Source organism: Hypanus sabinus, chromosome 7 (assembly GCF_030144855.1).
Source record: "Hypanus sabinus isolate sHypSab1 chromosome 7, sHypSab1.hap1, whole genome shotgun sequence".
Taxonomy (NCBI): Eukaryota; Metazoa; Chordata; class Chondrichthyes; order Myliobatiformes; family Dasyatidae; genus Hypanus; species Hypanus sabinus.
Genome location: NC_082712.1, coordinates 49,051,656 through 49,069,963, shown reverse-complemented (window position 1 = coordinate 49,069,963; position 18,308 = coordinate 49,051,656). Strand labels below are relative to the sequence as shown.

The following is an 18,308-nucleotide window of genomic DNA, read 5'->3' as shown; positions in this document are numbered from 1 at the left end:
GAAAATTCATAAAGATGCAGTTACCAAGTTACTCAACCAGAAGAAATGTGGAATTATGCACTTGTTAACTGAAACTCCAAAAGATTGTGAAGCAAGAGTAAAACAAGATGCACAAAAGTGGACTAACTCTTATCTTAGCAATTAATATTAATGTTTCTGTACATTCCATGCAAGAAATTCCTGCAGGTGGCCAAATATGTAAATATACTAGAGAGATGGTGCAGTAAAAAGTAAGCATTTGAATTTGTTGAGCACATCAGCTTCAGAAACAGGTAATGGAAAAATTGTGGAAAACTGTTTTCCATATGCTAATTGCTGACAAATGCACAGACATTTCTGTACTGAAAATGTTAATTTTGTATTTTACGTTTCATCTGTAAAATGAAATTATGCTTGACTATGCTTGAGGATATTTTGAAACTACAGATATCCCCTGCTATCCGGAAGTAGAGCTTTCCTGTGAAACTTTTCATAAGCCAAAATGGTGTGAAGCGAAGAGCAATTACCATTAATTTATATGAGAAAAATTTTTGAGCATTTCCAGACCCAAAAAATAACCTATCAAATCATACCACCAAACACATAAAACCTAAAATAACACTAACATACAGTAAAAGCAGGAATGATATATAAATACACAGCCTATTTAAAGTAGAAATAATGTATGTGGTGTAGTTTCACTTAACAGAATTGGGAAGACAGCGAGTATACTGGAAGGTTGAGAGGTTACGCTTAATTACGTCCAGTTTTATGCTAAGTGTAACACCCTTACGAGCTCTCTTAGGCTTTTCTGATACCTTAGGACACATCTTGCTAATGGATGCACAAAATAAATCGAGATAAAGCACAGATGCTCACTGACACAGTTCAAAGCTATGGCTGCTTGATGCTGAGATGCTGAGTGTAGTTCCCGGGGAAGGCGCTTGGTGGCACCACTCTCGCGGCTCGGGGTGCGCGCTGCCTCTATAACGGCTCACTGCAAGACAAACACCAAATGCTATTTTTGCTTGTCTTTTTTTGTAAAACCGAAAATCCTCTTCAGATTTCTTTTGGTTAGCGAAAACAGGTACTAATGCAGGTCTTTTGTAAAAGCGAAATGGCATAAAGCGAACTTTCAAAAAGCGGGGGATACCCTGTATCTGCTTGTGACAGTATCACTTTTGTTGTAGCAATAAAACAATTACATTAACACCAATCTTGATATTCAAAAGGTGGTGATGTTTACGTCAGAAAGGGCAAATGTTATGTTTGAAAAGAATAATAGTGTGGCAGCAATTCTTCGAAGAGAAATAAAGCATTTGTCTGAGCATTGTACAGAGAAGCCTTGGGATTGGACTATGCATGGATAAACATATTAATTATGCAGGATATAGAAACATTGCTACAAACAATGTATACAATGTACAGCAGGTTGCCAGTTAAAAAAAGAAAGCTAGAAAAATTAGCTAATGTTACAGAATGTGATGTTGTGTCATTTCGATCACCAAACAATGTAAAATAGCTGTCACGACATTTTACCATTACTACTTTAATGAGGAATTAAGAAGTTTTAATCCAATGTTGCTAAGAGCAAGTTAATGAACGTAACAATCCAATCAGCAACTACAGCCTTAAGATCTTAACCAATCCACAGTATCGAATAGCATTAACTATCCTTAATGATGTTTTAGAAGATCTGGCATCTCTTAGTAAATTACTTCAGAAAAGCCGTTTGAATAAAATTGAAGCACTGCAGTATGTAAAAACAAACATTAGCAAGTTAAGGTCACAGTATCTTGGTGATACCATTTATTGGAGTGACCAAGTGAAAGGATCTGCTTGCATCTATAAATTCTGACATCCATTCGGTGCCTGTTAATTAATTCCATGTATGTGTAATCTCTTGTATAATAGATTTCTGGCAATGAGTTAAGAGAATGGCAAGCTTTTGAACCTGTTGCTATTGCAAAGGCAACTAATTTTAAATGTGCAAAAGAGAATGTTGTAACACTGACAAAACAGCTACTATTACAAGCTACAAAAAAAAAGTTTTGCCTCAAAAATGTCGCAGCAATACTATGATTTCAAATTTGTTGTTTCTGAGAAAGTTAAGGCTGGTTCAATTAAGACATTCACTGATATGTTGAACTACATGCTTAGAAATGGAGAATTTCAAGAACAATCAATTTTTGTTGTATCATTGGAACATGTCAAGCTTCTTGTGCTGACTGCAAACATGGATTCAATTTTATAAATTCAATCAAATGTAAATCCAGACTATGTTCCAGACAGGAACATTTTTTGATGATCTAATGAGGGTTAAAATACATCTTTTATCTGGATGTGAAATTAATCTGGACTGGGTTTAGACAGTGGCTTTGTAATAAAGACAGACAAGAAAAAGTTTACGAAACGTGGAAGATTTTATTTGCTGTATGTATTTCATTGTACCCATTCATTAATAAATAAAATCAAAAGTATGTGATTTTTCCATTTTCATTCTAAATATTCATAGTACGTATACTACAAAAAAAATGCCGCACAGATTTCAGGCCACGTAAAAGTTTTTTGCTCAGACGAATGGTTGGTCTGCAGAACTGTAAAAAAAATTAGAGGAAGCATTTGTTGGACTTTACATAAAACTAAACAATGCAGCAAAAACCTGTTGAAGGATCTAGTGCTTTTCTGGTATATATGATGAATAAACCTGTTGAACTTCTTCAGGTCTCAAGCTGAAGCATCAGCTCACAGATCCTGTGACGTTACACTTGGTACAGAAGCCACAAACCCATTTCCTTATTTGGCTGAGAGAAAGGCATCCAAACGTTTGAAAAGAACTGAAAGATTTTAACAGGTGGCAAAGACTTGATCTGGAAAGCTCAGAACCCAATTACATCACAAAAAGGTTATCTTTTCAGATACGCCTAAAGTCAACACAGGAAATATAGTTATCTGAGTGACTCCTATGGTATCTTTCAGTTAGCAAAGCATTAATTCCATGCCATAAAATTTAGCTATATTTCAACATTGCTGATTCAATATAACTTACTGAACTTGAATTACACTAAAATGTACTGATTAAAAAAAACAAAAACACCAACTTCCATGTTAAGTTTAAAAGTCTGTTTGCCAAGTCAACCACAATAACACAGTGAAAAACTTCTCTGCACTAGAATATACCACATTAGTTTAATACAACAATGAAAATTAGTTGCAACGCACACAAAATGCTGGAAGGATTCAGCATGTCAGGCAGCATCCTATGGCATTGAATAAAGACTGAGATTTCAGGCCGAGATCCTTCGTTAGGACTAGAAAGGAAGGATGAAGATGCCAGGATAAAAATGGTGGAGGGAGGGAAAGAAGAACTACTTAGAAAGGTGATAGGTGAAAAGAGCTGAAAGACTGTGTGGATGCAGGTGATCCCTGCTGACCAGCCTCATCACTCACTTGGCTTCACTTGTCATTCTTTAAGTACTCCTCCTTCCCTTCCCCCCACTTTTTTATTCTGGCGTCTTCTCCCTTTCTTTCCGTTGATGAAGAAGGGTCGCAGCCCAAAAGATTCACTGTTTAGTTATTTACAAAGATGCTACCTGACCTGCTGAGTTCCTCCAGCATTTTGTGTGTGTTGCTCTGGATTTCCAGCATCTCTTATGTTCATTAAAATTAGTTATTTTAAAAAAAAACTCATTGGCCTCAAATCTTAAATCTGTTTCTCACTACACAGTTGGTATCTTAAGTGCTCAGGTTTTTCAGTGTTTTGTCTTTATTATTTTCTGTAGAGGAATAGTCTGAAGGTAGAAAAAAATCAATGGCATGCAGAGCATGGAGCTAACAGAATAAAGAACCCTAATCTAATTTCAATGCAAAGTATTCTGAATTATACATTGGGTGGTGTATCTTTAAACAGATTTTCTAAACAGAGCAAATAATGAAATAGCTCTCTACTATCATTCTATACAAATTAATCAAATAATTCTTACTTTAAGAATCCATTAGACACTCTGCTTGTGCCTCCGTTTCTCTGGGTTCACTTTACTTAAACCCATCTTATAAAGCCCAATCTAAAACAACTTAAAAGGTCTTAACCAAGGTTCATGTTTAGCACTAAATCTGAGATACTGTCAAGACAAAAGATTATTATTGATCATTTCTACACATACCTTGCAATATTTCTGAACAGCAAGCAACAGTAAACGATGCATAAAATCAAACTGAGAAAATAAACATGCTGATCAATTTACTGTACGTGAAAAACACAAAGTCAACAGAAAATACTATCAATATAAAATTATGTGAAGAGTTTCATTCCTTAGGCTTATTAAATATGGTCAGCTTTGTTAAATAGTCAGCAAAATGCCGACAAGATGTCTGTACAAACTGAATAGCTGTGAAAGATTTAAAAGTATTGAAACGAATGCCAAGATGAAGTTCGCCAACAAACTACAGCTGTGTTCAAATTGATGGTATTAACTTTCAAAATAATAATACTACAATAATACCTTGCAAAAGTATTCAGTCCCAACCCTTTATTCACATAAATGGGCATTACAACCAGGATTTTGATCAATTTAACTGTGTATTTTTATTTGTGAATCACATCCTCCTTTTGCACAGTAGAATTCAAAAAGAAACAGAGTAAATTGTAAAGAATACAAAAATAAAAAACCAAATCTGAAATGTCAGCAGTTCAAAAGTATTCATCCCCCTTTGCTCAGTACTTTAGCTTAACTGCCTCTAGCAGCTATTTCAGCTAGAAGTCTTTTTGGATAAGTCTGTATTAGCTTTGTACAATGTAATGGAGCAAGATTTTCCAATTCCTCCTTTCAAAATTGCTCAAGCTGCGCCATGTTGGTTCTGGAACATCCTGTATTTTATATACAAATATGCCCCACTCTCTATAACTGTTCCATTTGAATTCTAATTTGGCCTGAACTCACTGCATGTAAAACCATGAGAGATTGATTATGTGCTTAATAAAATATGCCAGTAATTCGATAAACATCAATTTACTACGGTTTTGATTTAGAAACTTGAATACCGTATAGCAACATGCTAATGGAAAACAATTATACCTGACACATCAGATCACAAAAGCATAAGATCATTAGTGAAAATCTCAGCATTAAAAATGTTAACAACTAAACCAAATTCTCTAAAACCAAAGCAATTTACATCATTTACAGAGGACAAAAAATGCCCAATATGCAATATAACTTATTTTTGGTATGAAAAAAGCTAAACTTTGATTTGGTCATATTTTGTATATCAAAAGAAATATAATAAAAGATCAGGGGCAACTTATAAGTAATAAAAGCTTCAGAGGTATTAAAATTAGCTTCCAATGTGATGCTCCTCAGCAAATAATAGGTATGTTGCAAACTGACAAACAGATTTATCTCCAAGTTACCGCAGATAAATGTTAATTTATATTGATTATAAGTCCCATACATACAAAGAAATTGTCAGGGAATATATCAGTTAACAATATTGTTTACAAATTGATGGAATTCCATCAATTCCACTTGACTACATCTTACTTCCTCTGGGGACTCAATTACACTCTCACATTCTGTTACATCTATTCTGACAAAGAAACTTTTCACATCGCTGGTTCCAAGATATGTTCGAGTTTGCTTGATTGCATTTTCACCTCCATTATAGCCAATTTATTGCACTCTGGCTCTGGACACTCTGCTCCCACACAGGATATAGTTTCTCTTACCCTTATCTTTCAGGTAACAGACCAGAGTATCTCCTCCATAACCTCTGCCACCTTCAGAATGCACATAAACCGTTCCAACTAAAACATGGAGGTTGGGTGTGCGCTTAATATTTAACCTTATTCTACCTGACATTTTACCTCTTCTCTTTCAAGCCTAAATCTTCAAAAACATTTTCCAAGTGACACACCAATTCACATGTTTCTCTTCCTATTCAGCACAGTGGATACAAAAGCAGATTGGGTTACAGATTCACAGAGCACTTTCATTTAGTCTGCAACAATGATCTTCCAGCTGGCTGTTGGGTAAACTCTTCATTTTACTCACATCTGACTCAATTACAGGCTCTTGCTCTTAATTTAATGAAGTTTAATATATATGTGAAGAAAAGGACCTCAACTTAGTACTGTATATCGTACATTAAAATCAAATAAGAGCCAGGCAAGGCATCTCCAAAATGATTGAGTCTTATCCCCTATCTTTAATGTTCAATGGGTGTAGGAGCCATGTATCTATTTTCCGTCTGTATTGTGTCACATTTATTATGGTCATCTTCCACCTGTCTGGAACACAGTTAGAAGCAAACGAGTATAGTTATGTATTCATGCTTTGGGTTATCCAGTGAGAGTTAGAGTTAGCCAGGAATGATTTTTTTGTTGTTGACTGCTTAAGTATGCAAATTTCACTAATTGGAACGCTAATTTAGTTCAACTGCTAATTATGCTTCAAATCGCTTACATTGCTTTTTAGAAAGCTGAGTTACACTGAGTTAAACATTAAAATCACAAAATTTTTGTTAAGTTTTTTATTGTTATAAGCTTGTTCGACTAGACTGGAATTGTAATAAAGGATCGAACCTACTTCTTCCAATTTGCAACTTTGTTATTTGGAAGCACATCAATTACCTGTCGATTAGTCCCTCAGAGGTTTTAGTTTGTTATCACGTAACCGCTACAAAGAGACTACCATCACTGAGTTGCAAGCCAGTCATACCCTGGGGTGCACCACCATAAACTCAACTAGACCAGCCACCTAAATACTTTCACTATAAGAGCTGGTCAGAACCTGAGTATCTGTGAAAAGGTATTTATTATCTGACACACCATAACCTTCAAACATCTATAAGGCACAAGTCAGATGTAACGGAATATGCTGCTTGCTGGACTAATGGATATATAAGCCAAATTTACCTTATTGTTACAGTTTTAACTTGCAAAAACCTGAAATAATTCCAATGAATATTTACACTTCTTTCCAACATCATTGTGCCTTTCCTGAGCATAAAAAAATCTGGTGAGAAACTCATTAGGTTTCCCTGCATCCGTTGTGGGAAAGGAATTATCAATGTTTTCAGGTCGAAACCCTGTATCAGGGCTTGAAATGTCGACAATTCCTTCTCTTCCACGCCCCCACTAAAAAAAAAAGATGCTGCTTGACCTGCTGAGTTCCTCCAGTACAACACTTGATGCTCCAGATGCCAGCATCTGCAGTCTCTTGAGTCTTTTCTAAGGATCTGCACAAAAATCAATGGAGTAAAGCACACCATATTAGGCTAGACCAAGACTGGCCATTTTAGAATTGCAATTCCATTGTGATAAAGACCACCAGTCTTTATGTTTGATTACTTTTGTTCCTTTGCAATAGGTTTTAGTTGTCCATTGCACACAATCCATTCTGCTCTTTTAACCCTTTGTGTCTCGGCATTTACAAAAATATTCAAACTTGTCATTCGTGAATCCCATATTATTATCTTACCCTTGCTCACACTTGCATGCCTACTCACATACTCCATCTTTTTGCAAGTTTCTGCTCCCACTGAATAATTTACTGTGCTTCATAATTTGGTCATCCACTAACCTGTCGCTAGAATGCTCTTCTCCACTAACCAAGTCAGTGATATATACGGATTAGAAAAATGAAACCCAAGTAAAGATCTCTTACTGATAATACTTGTCATATCCCGCAAATCAAAATACTTTTACTTTCATCCTTATTTTCAGTCTGCTCTCTCAGAACATATTATCAGAAAAATAAAAGTGGAGGCAATAAGGAGAAAAATACATTAAGAGCCCTTCTTGTGTGAATGATGCAGTAGATCAAGTATGAAGCTCTGCATGTTTACTGCAATAGAAAACAAGAACTCAGCAATCAGTGTCTTCAAAATTCACATTAATTTGGTAAGAAAATAATGGAAGAGGAAGAAGCTAAAATAAAAACTGCTGAGAAAAATAGCCTACAGTCACATTGATGAATGACTACTAGACTCTAACTAGGTACCATTATATAGGATGATACTGCAATGTACTCAGTTCCAGCACACAAGAACTCTTCTTTTCAATTATTAGGTAATGGGCTTTTCACAACACCAATGCTTCCAATCAACATTCTGCATCAAGTTTAGAAGGGACAATGAATTCTTAAGCTGTCAGGGCAGTTTTCAGTAAAATTAATCAGGTGTGTACACCTAAACACAGCCACTTTTAAAAAGATTGCCATGTTTATAAAGATATTTAACATAATAAGATGCTAACGTTTGAGTAGCAGTTGCTTTCCTAAGAGAACCAACCACCCTCATTTAAAAAAATTAATTCTCATGGCAACAATACAATCTTTTGAACTCATCAATTAACAAAGATTTTATTAATGAAAATGTAATGCCAAAAATTCACAATGTAAAGAGCTAAACCAATGTAAACCTTAAAAACTATAACTTTGGATAATAATTCTCTTCATTGCATACTGAATATGTTATCAGAAATTATTATTAATCCAATCCACATATATAATGTAATTATACTTCTACATTGGGTTATTTTTAATCTATAACTTTGGGAATAAATTGGGCTATCACTTTTACAAGGAATCAATGGAAACAAGGAATCAAGGAAACAAGGAAATCATGGCACTGGTCAGTCTGCACAAAGAATAGTTTTGGGCCATTTATCAAAGAAAAGATATGCCAGCATTGGATAGGGTCCAGAGGTAGTTTATGAGAATTCCAGGTATGAAAGGGTTAAGGTGTCAGGAGTGTTTGCTGGCTCTGAGCCTGTAATCACTATAGTTTATTAGAATTAAGGGGATCTAATTGAAACCTATCCAATAATGAAAGGCCTAGATAGAGTGGATGTGAAGAAGATGCTTCCTACAATGGGGAAGTCTAGGACCACAGAGCACAACCTCAGAATAGAAGTACATCCCTTAGAAGTTAGATGAGGAGTAATTTACTTAGCCAGAGGTAGTGAATCTGTGGAATTCGTTGCCACAAATTGCTGTGGAGTCATTGGGTATATTTAAAACATAGGTTGATAGGTCCTTGATTAATAAGAGTGTCAAAGCTTATGGGGAGAAGGCAGGAGAATAAAATGGATTATAAATCAGGCATAATGGAATAGCAGAACAAGCTTAATGGGCCAAATAGCCTAATTCTGACTTACGTCTTCGGCTTTGCCTGTTGCTTGGCGGCTGGTGCCGGGGTCGAAGCGCTCGGCGGAGATGGTGCTCGGTGCTCGGTGTCAGAGGGCTGGTCGGAGGCTCGAAGTTTTCGGATGGACTCGGAGTTGGCTGTGTTCGGGGCTCCCAGAGTGCTGTATCGGCAAGCTGCGGCTCTGGAGGTTTATGGCAGGAAGAGTTTTTCTTCCTTCTACCGTCTGCTTGAGATGATGGGCTGTCAGGACTTTGAGACTTTCTTTTAAACCATGCCATGGACTGCTCTTTATCAGATTATGGTATTGCTTTGCACTGTTGAAACTATGTGTTATAATTACGTGGTCTTTGTCAGTTAGTCTTTTATCAATTATAGTATTGTCTGCACTGTTGAAACTATATGTAACTATGTGGTTTTGTGTAGGTCTTGTAGCTTTAGTTCTGTCTGATGGGTTTGTAGTTCCTTTCCGGGGAACATGCTCAGACGGTAGTGCGATATCGATATGCTGCAGCCTCTCCGGACTCTGAATTGGGGTTTACCAAATGTTACGTGGTTTTTCTTGTGTGGTCTGTTTTGTGCTTTTTCGTGATATCATTCCGGAGAACGTTGTCTCATTTTTTAACTGCATTGTATTTGTGGTTTATAAATGACAATAAATTGAATCTGATATCTGATTAATAACAATAATAATAAGATATCACGAGTGAATCTGCAGATGCTGGAAATAAATAAAAAACACAAAATGCTGGCAGAACTCAGCAGGCCAGACAGCATCTACGGGAGGAGGTAGTGACAACGTTTCGGGCTGAAACCCTTCATCAGGAGTGAAGTAACATGGGACTGTCGAGGGGGGATAAGAAGCGGGGGGAGGGATGAAGTAGAGATATTGGATTTATCTTATTAATAACACAAATCTCTCACATGTCAGTAAAGCCAGATAGAGCAGCATATACATTTATGGTCCCCAGTTCATTTAATTTAACTCGGCTTCAGTTTCAATGCTTCCAAGATTATCCTGTAGTGGCAGGGTTGATCAGGAATTAGAAAGAGCAAATAAGCATTTGACTCCACCAATCATTGAGATCTGGTCCTGCAGTTTATAAACTTAATAAGTTTAGTTTTCCACTCTCCTGCAGTTTCCAAATCAGTTTCCAGATACAAAATTGTGTGTTGGGCAGCAACCATGAAAATGAACAGTCAACATTTCGGGCTGAGACCCTTCGTCAGGACTGAAGGGGGGGGGGGGGGGCAGAGGCCCTATAAAGAAGGTGGGGGAAGGGTGGGAAGGGTGGGAAGGAGAAGGCTGGTAGGTGCCAGGTGAAAAACCAGTAAAGATCAAGGGGTGGGGGAGGGGAAGCAGGGAAGGGATAGGCAGGAAAGGTGAAGAAAGAATATAAGGGGGAAGTACTAGGAGGAGTAGAAGGAGGCAGAACCATGAGGGAAGTGATAGGCAGCTGGAGGAGGCAGAGTGAAACTAGGATGGGGGAGGGAGGGGGAAGAAATTACTGGAAGTTGGAGAATTCAATGTTCATGGAAGGGGCTGGAGACTACCCAGACGGTATATGAGGTGTTGGTCCTCCAACCTGAGTTTGGCCTCATCATGGCAGTAGAGCAGGCTGTGTATGGACATATCCGAATGGGAATGTGAAGCAGAGTTGAAGTGGGTGGCAACTGGGAGATCCTGTCTGTTGTGGCGGATGGAGCGGAGGTGCTTGACAAAGCAGTCCCCCAATCTGCGTTGGGTCTCACCAATGTAGAGGAAGCCGCTCCAGGAGCACCAGATGCAATAGATGACCCCAAAAGACTCACAAGAGAAGTGTTGCCTCACCTGGAAGGACTGTTTGGGACCCTAAATGGTGGTAAGAGAGGAGGTGTAGAGACAGGTGTAGTACTTACGCTTGCAGGGATCAGTGCCAGGTGGGAGATCCGTGGGGAGGAACATGTGGACCAGGGAGTTGCGGAGGGAAAGATCCCTGCGGAAAGCGGAGAAGTGTAGAGAGGGAAAGATGTGCTTAGTGGTGGGGTCCTGTTGAAGGTGGCTGATGTTGTGGAGGATAATGTGCTGATATCAGAGGCTGGTGGGGTGGTAGCTGAGGAGGAGAAGGAGAACTCTGCTCCTGTTGTGGTGACGCAAGGATGGGGTAAGGGCCGAAACGCGGGAAATGGAGGAGATGTGGGTGAGGGCATCATTGATGACAGCAGAAGGGAAACCACGAAAGAAGACATTTGAGAGATGTCCTGGAACAGAAAGCCTCATCCTGGGAGCAGATGTGGTGGAGACAGAGGAACTGGGAATAGGAATAGCATTTTTGCATGTGGCAGGTTGGGAAGAGGTATAGTCGAGGTAGTTATGAGAATCAGTGGGTTTGTAGAAGTTGTCAGTGAACTGTCTGTCTCCAGAGATAGAGCCCAAGAGATCGAGAAAGGGGAGAGAAGTGTCCAAGATGGACCAAGTGAATTTGAGGGCTGGATGGAAATTAGAAGCAAAGTCGATGAAATTGACGAGCTCAGCATGGGTGCAGGAAGCAGCACCAATGTAGTCGTCAATGTATCGAAGGAGAAGCTGGGGAGCAGTACCAGTACAGGTTTGGTGCATAGACTGTTCCACATAACCAACAAAGAGGCAGGCATAGCTGGGACCCATGCGAGTGCCCATAGCTACAACCTTGTTCTGAATAAAGTGGGAAGAGCCAAAAGACAAGTTATTAAGTGTGAATACCAGTTCCACCAACCGGAGGAGGGTGGTGGTGGTGGGGAACTGGTGAGGTCTATTGTCCAGAAAGCAGCAGAGGGCTTTGAGGCCTTCTTAATGGGGAATGGAAGTCTATAAGGATTAGACATCCATAATGAAAATGAAGCAGTCAGGACCAGGGGAACAGGAAGTTATTGAAGAGGTGGAGGGCATGGGATGTATTCTGGATGTAGGTGGGAGGGACTGAACTATGGGTGACAAAATGGAGTCCAGGTAGGCAGATACATGTTCGGTGGGGCAGGAGCAGGCTGTAACTATGGGTCTACTGACACAGTCAGGCTCATGGATCTTGGGAAGGAGGTAAAACAGAACAGTGCAGTATAGGGTGTGGGAATTATGAGTTTTTTGGCTGAGGATGGAAGGTCTCCGGAGTTGATAAGGGAGGTGATGGTACAGGAGACAACGGTTTGATGTTTTTTGGTAGGGTTCTGTTCCAGGGGTAAGAAGAGGAAGTGTCAGAGAGCTGCTGTTTGGCCTCAGTGAGGTAGAGGTCTGTCCGCCAGACAACTACAGCACCACCCTTGTCTGTGGGTTTGATGGTGAGGTTAGGATTAGTGTGGAGAGAGTGGAGGGCAGTACGTTCAGAGGGAGTGAGGTTGGAACAGGAGAGAGGAGAGGTGAAGTTGAGACGGTTGATGTCTCGGCGACAGTTAGAGATGAAAAGATCGAGTGCAGGTAGAAGGTACCGGGGAGGGGGGGGGGGGGGGTGTCAGGAGAAGGAGGAGGAGGGTTGAAGACAGGAGAAGGGGTCAAGAAGGGGTCATCAATAGGGGGAGGGGAATCCTTGTTAAAGTAGTAGGCTTGGAGATATAGGCGACGGAAGAAGAGTTCAGCATCATGGAGGGCATGGAACTCACTGAGGCGTGGACAGAGGGGGACAAGAGTGAGGCCCTTGCTAAGGACAGAACATTCTGCCTCAGAGAGGGGAAGGTCAGAGGAGATGGTGAAGACATGGCAAGGATTGGACCTGGGGTCAGAGGAGGGTAAAGAGTGCAAGGTATCAGGAGGGAGAGGGGGTTGGGATGTGCAGTGAGAGTGGAGTTGTGGGAGGATGAGGGATCAGAGGAGTGGAGGGGGTTCAGGGGTAGAGGGAAGGTTGGGAGTCGCAGAGAGGATAGGGGGTAGTAGAAGAATAAGACGAGCAGTAGGACCCAGCGGCAGTAATAACACTCCTGGTTTGGAGAGGGTCAGAACCTTGGTCCGAGCTGGATCTAGAGCTGGGGGTGGCAGAGCCTGTGGCCTGCGCGGTGCCAGAACTTGGGTCCGAGTTGGAAACGAGTAAGTCCATGGCCCATTGGGGTTGGGCCCATGTCCAGGAAGCCGTGGTTCCAGTTGGAGTCAGAGTCAGAGGCGGATGGCTCTTCAGCCTGCCGAAGGCCTAAGAAGTCAAAGTCCGAGGGCCGGGGTCTGGGCTGGAGGTAGTCGTTGTCGTAGGCTGTAGGCAGATAAACTTGTGGTCCTTCTTGAACGCGAGGAAGAAGAAACGGCAGTTGGAGGCGTGAATCCGGCAGAGAATGAAGTGTAGGAGAGGTCCACAGCAGACGGTGCAGACTGAGGCCCAGAGTGGTGGCAAAGATAAGGACAGGGCCCGTAAGTATCTCCGCACGGCAGTGAGCGTGACGCAGAGAAGCCGGCGGGAGCAGCAGTCAATAAAACAGAGGTACCTGGGATCCATTGACTCTCATAACTACCTTGACTATACCTCTTCCCACCCTGCCACATGCAAAAATGCCATTCCCTATTCCCAGTTCCTCCATCTCTGCCACATCTGCTCCCAGGATGAGGCTTTCTGTTCTAGGACATCTCAAATGTCCACTTTCTTTAAGGATCATGGTTTCCCTTCTGCAATCATCAATGACGCCCTCACCTGCATCTCCTCCATTTCCAGCTCTTCGTCCCTCACCCCGTCCTCCCATCACCACAACAGGGAGAGAGTTCCCCTTGTCCTCACCTACCACCCCACCAGCCTCCGGATCCAGCACATTATCCTCCACAACTTCCGCCACCTTCAACAGGACCCCACCACTAAGCACATCTTTCCTTCTCTACACTTCTCTGCTTTCCGCAGGGATCTTTCCCTTCACAACTCCCTGGTCCACACATCCCTCCCCATGGATCTCCCACTTGGCACTTATCCCTGCAAGCATAAGTGCTACACTTGTCCCTACACCCCTCTTACCACCATCCAGGGCACCAAACAGTCTTTCCAGGCGAGACGACACTTCACTTGTGAGTCTGTTGAGGTCATCTATTGCATCCGGTGCTCCCGGTGCAGCCTCCTCTATATCGGTGAGACCCGACACAGACTGGGGGACCGCTTTGTCGAGCTCCTCCGCTCCGTACGCCACAACAGACAGGATCTCCCAGTTGCCACCCACTTCAACTCTGCTTCACATTCCCATTCGGATATGTCCATACACAGCCTGCTCTACTGCCATGATGAGGCCAAACTCAGGTTGGAGGAGCAACACCTCATATACCATCTGGGTAGTTTCCAGCTCCTTGGCATGAACATTGAATTCTCCATCTTCTAGTAATTCCCTACCCCTCCCTTCCCAATCCTAGTTTCACTTTGCCTCCTCCTCCAGCTGCCTATCAGCTCCCTCATGGTTCTGCCTCCTTCTACTACTCTTAGTACTTTCCCCTTATATTCCTTCTTCACCTTTCCTGCCTATCCCCTCCCCCACCCCTTGATCTTTCCCTTTACTGGTTTTTCACCTGGCACCTACAAGTCTTCTCCTTCCACCTTCCGCCCCCCCACCTTCTTTAGAGGGCCCCTGCCCCCTCCCTCTTCAGTCCTGACGAAGGGTCTCAGCCCGAAACGTTGACTGTTCGTTTCCACAGACGCTGTCAGACCTGCTGAGTTCCTCCAGTGTGTTGCGCATGTTGCTTTGACCCCAGCATCTGCAGAGTATTTTGTGTTTACAAAATTGTGTGTGTTTCTTCAAAGAAAACTTAACTTTTAATGGGATATCAATTCACAATCATGAATGAATGAACAGAATTCAATTGAGGAATAATTACATACAAGAAAAATGCAAAGGAGCAAAACATGAAAATCTCAATAACAAAACTCACTCTGCGCAGCATTACATTATGCAAAATGTTATGAACAAAACACTAAACCGTTATCACTTTGGAAGTATAATCATCTCTACAGAATAGACGTAAAATATCATTCTAAATACCAGTTAACACTCATAGCCCAAGAAATGTAACATAAAACTTTCAAAATCTGCAGGTGAGATCCTGCAACACAGAATTTCAGCAATCTACTGTAATATGAAAATTAATTACTTCAGAAAGTGAAATGAGGCATCTGCAGTGTCCCCCAATTATATGTTCATATGCACCAAGAACTATTACATTATTTAAAGGAAAGCAAGTGTACAAAACTGGCTATTTAATAGGCCTTTTAGCATTTTGTAAAGTGTAAGCAAAGGATGCCAAATTTAGTTGGGTTATTGTTCCTCAAGAAAACCTAATAGCTTTTTTATCCTTCAACTGTCTAACAAAATATGTTTTTATTTGCCCAACCTCATTTCTTCCTTTTGAACACCAACTTGGCAGTCAAAGAAAATACCAAGATTTATGAAATGAAAAATTCTTTTTACCATACTGTTTCACCTTTCTGCTGCTGCACTTAAAAGCTGAAAAAAACCATAATCAATCCTAGTGCAGCTAGCTTTTTACACAATAAGCTCATTTCCAAATGGTATGGAAAATATTTATTGCTATTTGATAAGTGCCTATTATAAATGTACATTTGTGTACAAGGAGTTAATGCAAATTTTTTAGAAGCAAAATGACCCAAGAAACATCAATAGTAGCAACTCCAGTCCACTGCTACTGTGGCATTACATGTTAAATAGATCTGTTCACTCTCCTCAAAATGAAGTGTCCAGGAGGAAAATTATATCCATTGTCATAGTTATTTTGTATAATTTTAATTGTTTCCCACAAGTATTACTTACAAAGAGAAAATGTCAGGCCTGAACTGCTGAATATTTCCAGCATTTTCTGTTTCAGTTTTACATTTCTAACATCTACATGTTTTAAATTTTAACTTACACAGGATCACTTAAAAGGAAGTAACTAAAGCATGCATGAAACATACATTTGTGTGTCCCTCTCTAGATCTCATAGTCTAGGCTCCTAACTAGACTCATTTTCAGAATGTCACAACATTGTTTTGCCCCAGCAATGCTATTCCTATGTTCTTTGTTCTAAACAGCCATAAAATGCATTTCTTTTGGCATAAATACTATTATCACATCCACCAGTACCTGAAAATGAGTTTGGTGGTTTTACGTTGTATACTTTTGAAGATAAAACACTCCTGCTGTGGCAGCACAGAAGATGAAATCCAGGTCGAATTAAGTGCTATCTGTCCATGTTTCTTTCTGTGATCTCTTGGGTTTCCTGTGGATGCTCTAGTTTTCTACCATGCCCCAAAGATGTACAAGAAATATATAAGACTACTTTAAATTAACCCAAGTAGTTAGTGGCATAAAAAGAATCAAAGGGAAGTTCAGAGAAGTGAGAGAGAATTACTTGAAGGGAAAAAATAACGGGGACTGAAACTGATGGGTTTGCACTGTTGGAAGCCTACATAAGTGTCAGGCCAAATGGCCATCTTCTATGTCAGAAGCTTTACAACTAGCTGATAACTGACTTTCACATTTCTCAGCCTTCTTCCCCTATTTGCAATTTTCAACATGTACAATTCATTGAACTAGAACTATATGAATGAATATGTCTTCATATTTTTAAGGTTAGACACCCAAATAAACTCATTTCAATTTATTTCTTTCCTTCTACTCTGGTTGAAAAAACTTCTAACTTCTAATTAAAAATCAAAGAATCCAAATGCACTGAGTGATCTCGTAACAGCCTTGGTCAATTAGTAATATAAACTAGAAAATATATTTCATTACAACAATGTGAAATAAGCAAGAAACAAATCTTATTAAAACAATGACAGCAGGAATAAAAAATAAAAATTATAACAAAATAATTATTTGTTGCACTACTGAACAGAAGCTCATGCAAAGGCTACCCACAGAATAAGGAAATGTTTATAGTACAAGGAAAAATAATGATCATTTTAGAGACAGAATAACTGCTAGGAAATAATGACAAAACTGCATTAAAATCATATCCATGGTTCTCCACTTCTAAACACCACTATTTTGCTACAGATTGGGATCAGATATCTAACCCAAGAACAATTACTCCCAAAGCATTAACGTGCTATTTGGGGAGTTCTCCAAAAGATCTTGTCAATCATAGAACCATATTATAAACAACTGTCAGCATGTTCATGGAAGGGAGAACCGAAGGAGATGGAATTGGTCAATAAAAGAACTAGATATACCTATATTAATAACAGCAGAACAAAATACAGTATACTTGCATTAAATAGTAGAATCCAATTATTACACTTACCAGGCTACACGTGTCTCTCCCCTACCCCACCCACATATGTAATAACTTAGTTTATACAATGGCAATATTGTATTTTGATATATTAAAAAAATCAAGTGTTAGGGTGAACTATATAATGGAAAATCAAACTAAAAATTATTGGAATATAAACATTTTAATTAAAATTTTTCAATGATTTAATATTTGTCTAAGGTTATTCATGTTCATTGTTTTCCAGTTCAAAGATTTAAATATATTCTATGTAAATGCTTTGCTAAACTCAAATATATTCAAAAGCATTCAACAATCAAAATAAGATCAATTGCATTAAACATAAATACTAAATGCATTTCAAAAGGGCAGCGAAGAAAACTTGCTTGTAAAGAGAGGAATTTACAATTTCTGTATTTGAATTCCCAACACAACCCTAGTTGTGTCGTTAACAACAAAAATTGTTTTCTGCCAAATGATGCAAAGAAATTAAAGTTCCAACTGACTGCCAGCTACCATGCTGACTTTGTGGAAAAAATAACATTTAGCAAGATTTGATTGTTATGCCTTTACCTTCCATTAACATTCTAGCCATTAAGCTATTCAATTATTACTCTTCTATAGGAAGCCTAAAACAAGATAAATTTCAATGGTATGCAAATTTATTCTCTGACCTTGACATCTAATCGCTTAAAGCTAAAGAACATCAATACTACAATATTTCCTGGGCTATGAAAATGCAATTTTTATGAAATTTGAATGACAATCAAGGACACATTATAATTTAAGTGCACAGATTTGAAACAATGGCACATCTTTTATAGAAAATGTGTAATTCAAAAGTGCAGCAAGGGTACCTTCTCAGGTAAAGAATATCTTGGAAGAAAAAGATAAAATTAGAATTAGCAAAACTGAGTGTCTTATTTGTGAAGAGAGAGAGAGAGCAGTGTTTGTTGAAAGTTTACATAAATGGTTAGCCACCAAAAAGTGACTTCTGTATATTGCATTAACC

The 18,308-nt window shown here is 39.5% G+C and overlaps 1 protein-coding gene across 6 annotated transcripts in view; it reads right to left on the bottom strand.

The window, feature by feature from the left end:
• LOC132396772 (lysine-specific demethylase 4C-like) overlaps window positions 1-18,308 on the bottom strand; it is a 379,800-nt gene that overhangs the window by 258,637 nt on the left and 102,855 nt on the right. Inside the window, exon 9 of one of the 6 annotated variants that reach the window (XM_059974651.1) lies at window positions 760-976. The exons of 4 other annotated variants lie outside the window; for them this stretch is intronic. In XM_059974651.1, the coding sequence (XP_059830634.1) occupies window positions 974-976 (3 nt within the window). In that variant the 3' untranslated portion in view covers window positions 760-973. Of the gene's footprint in view, window positions 1-759; window positions 977-2,472; window positions 2,577-18,308 lie in introns of those variants that run through there. One more of the 6 variants, XM_059974648.1, reaches the window with a different exon arrangement.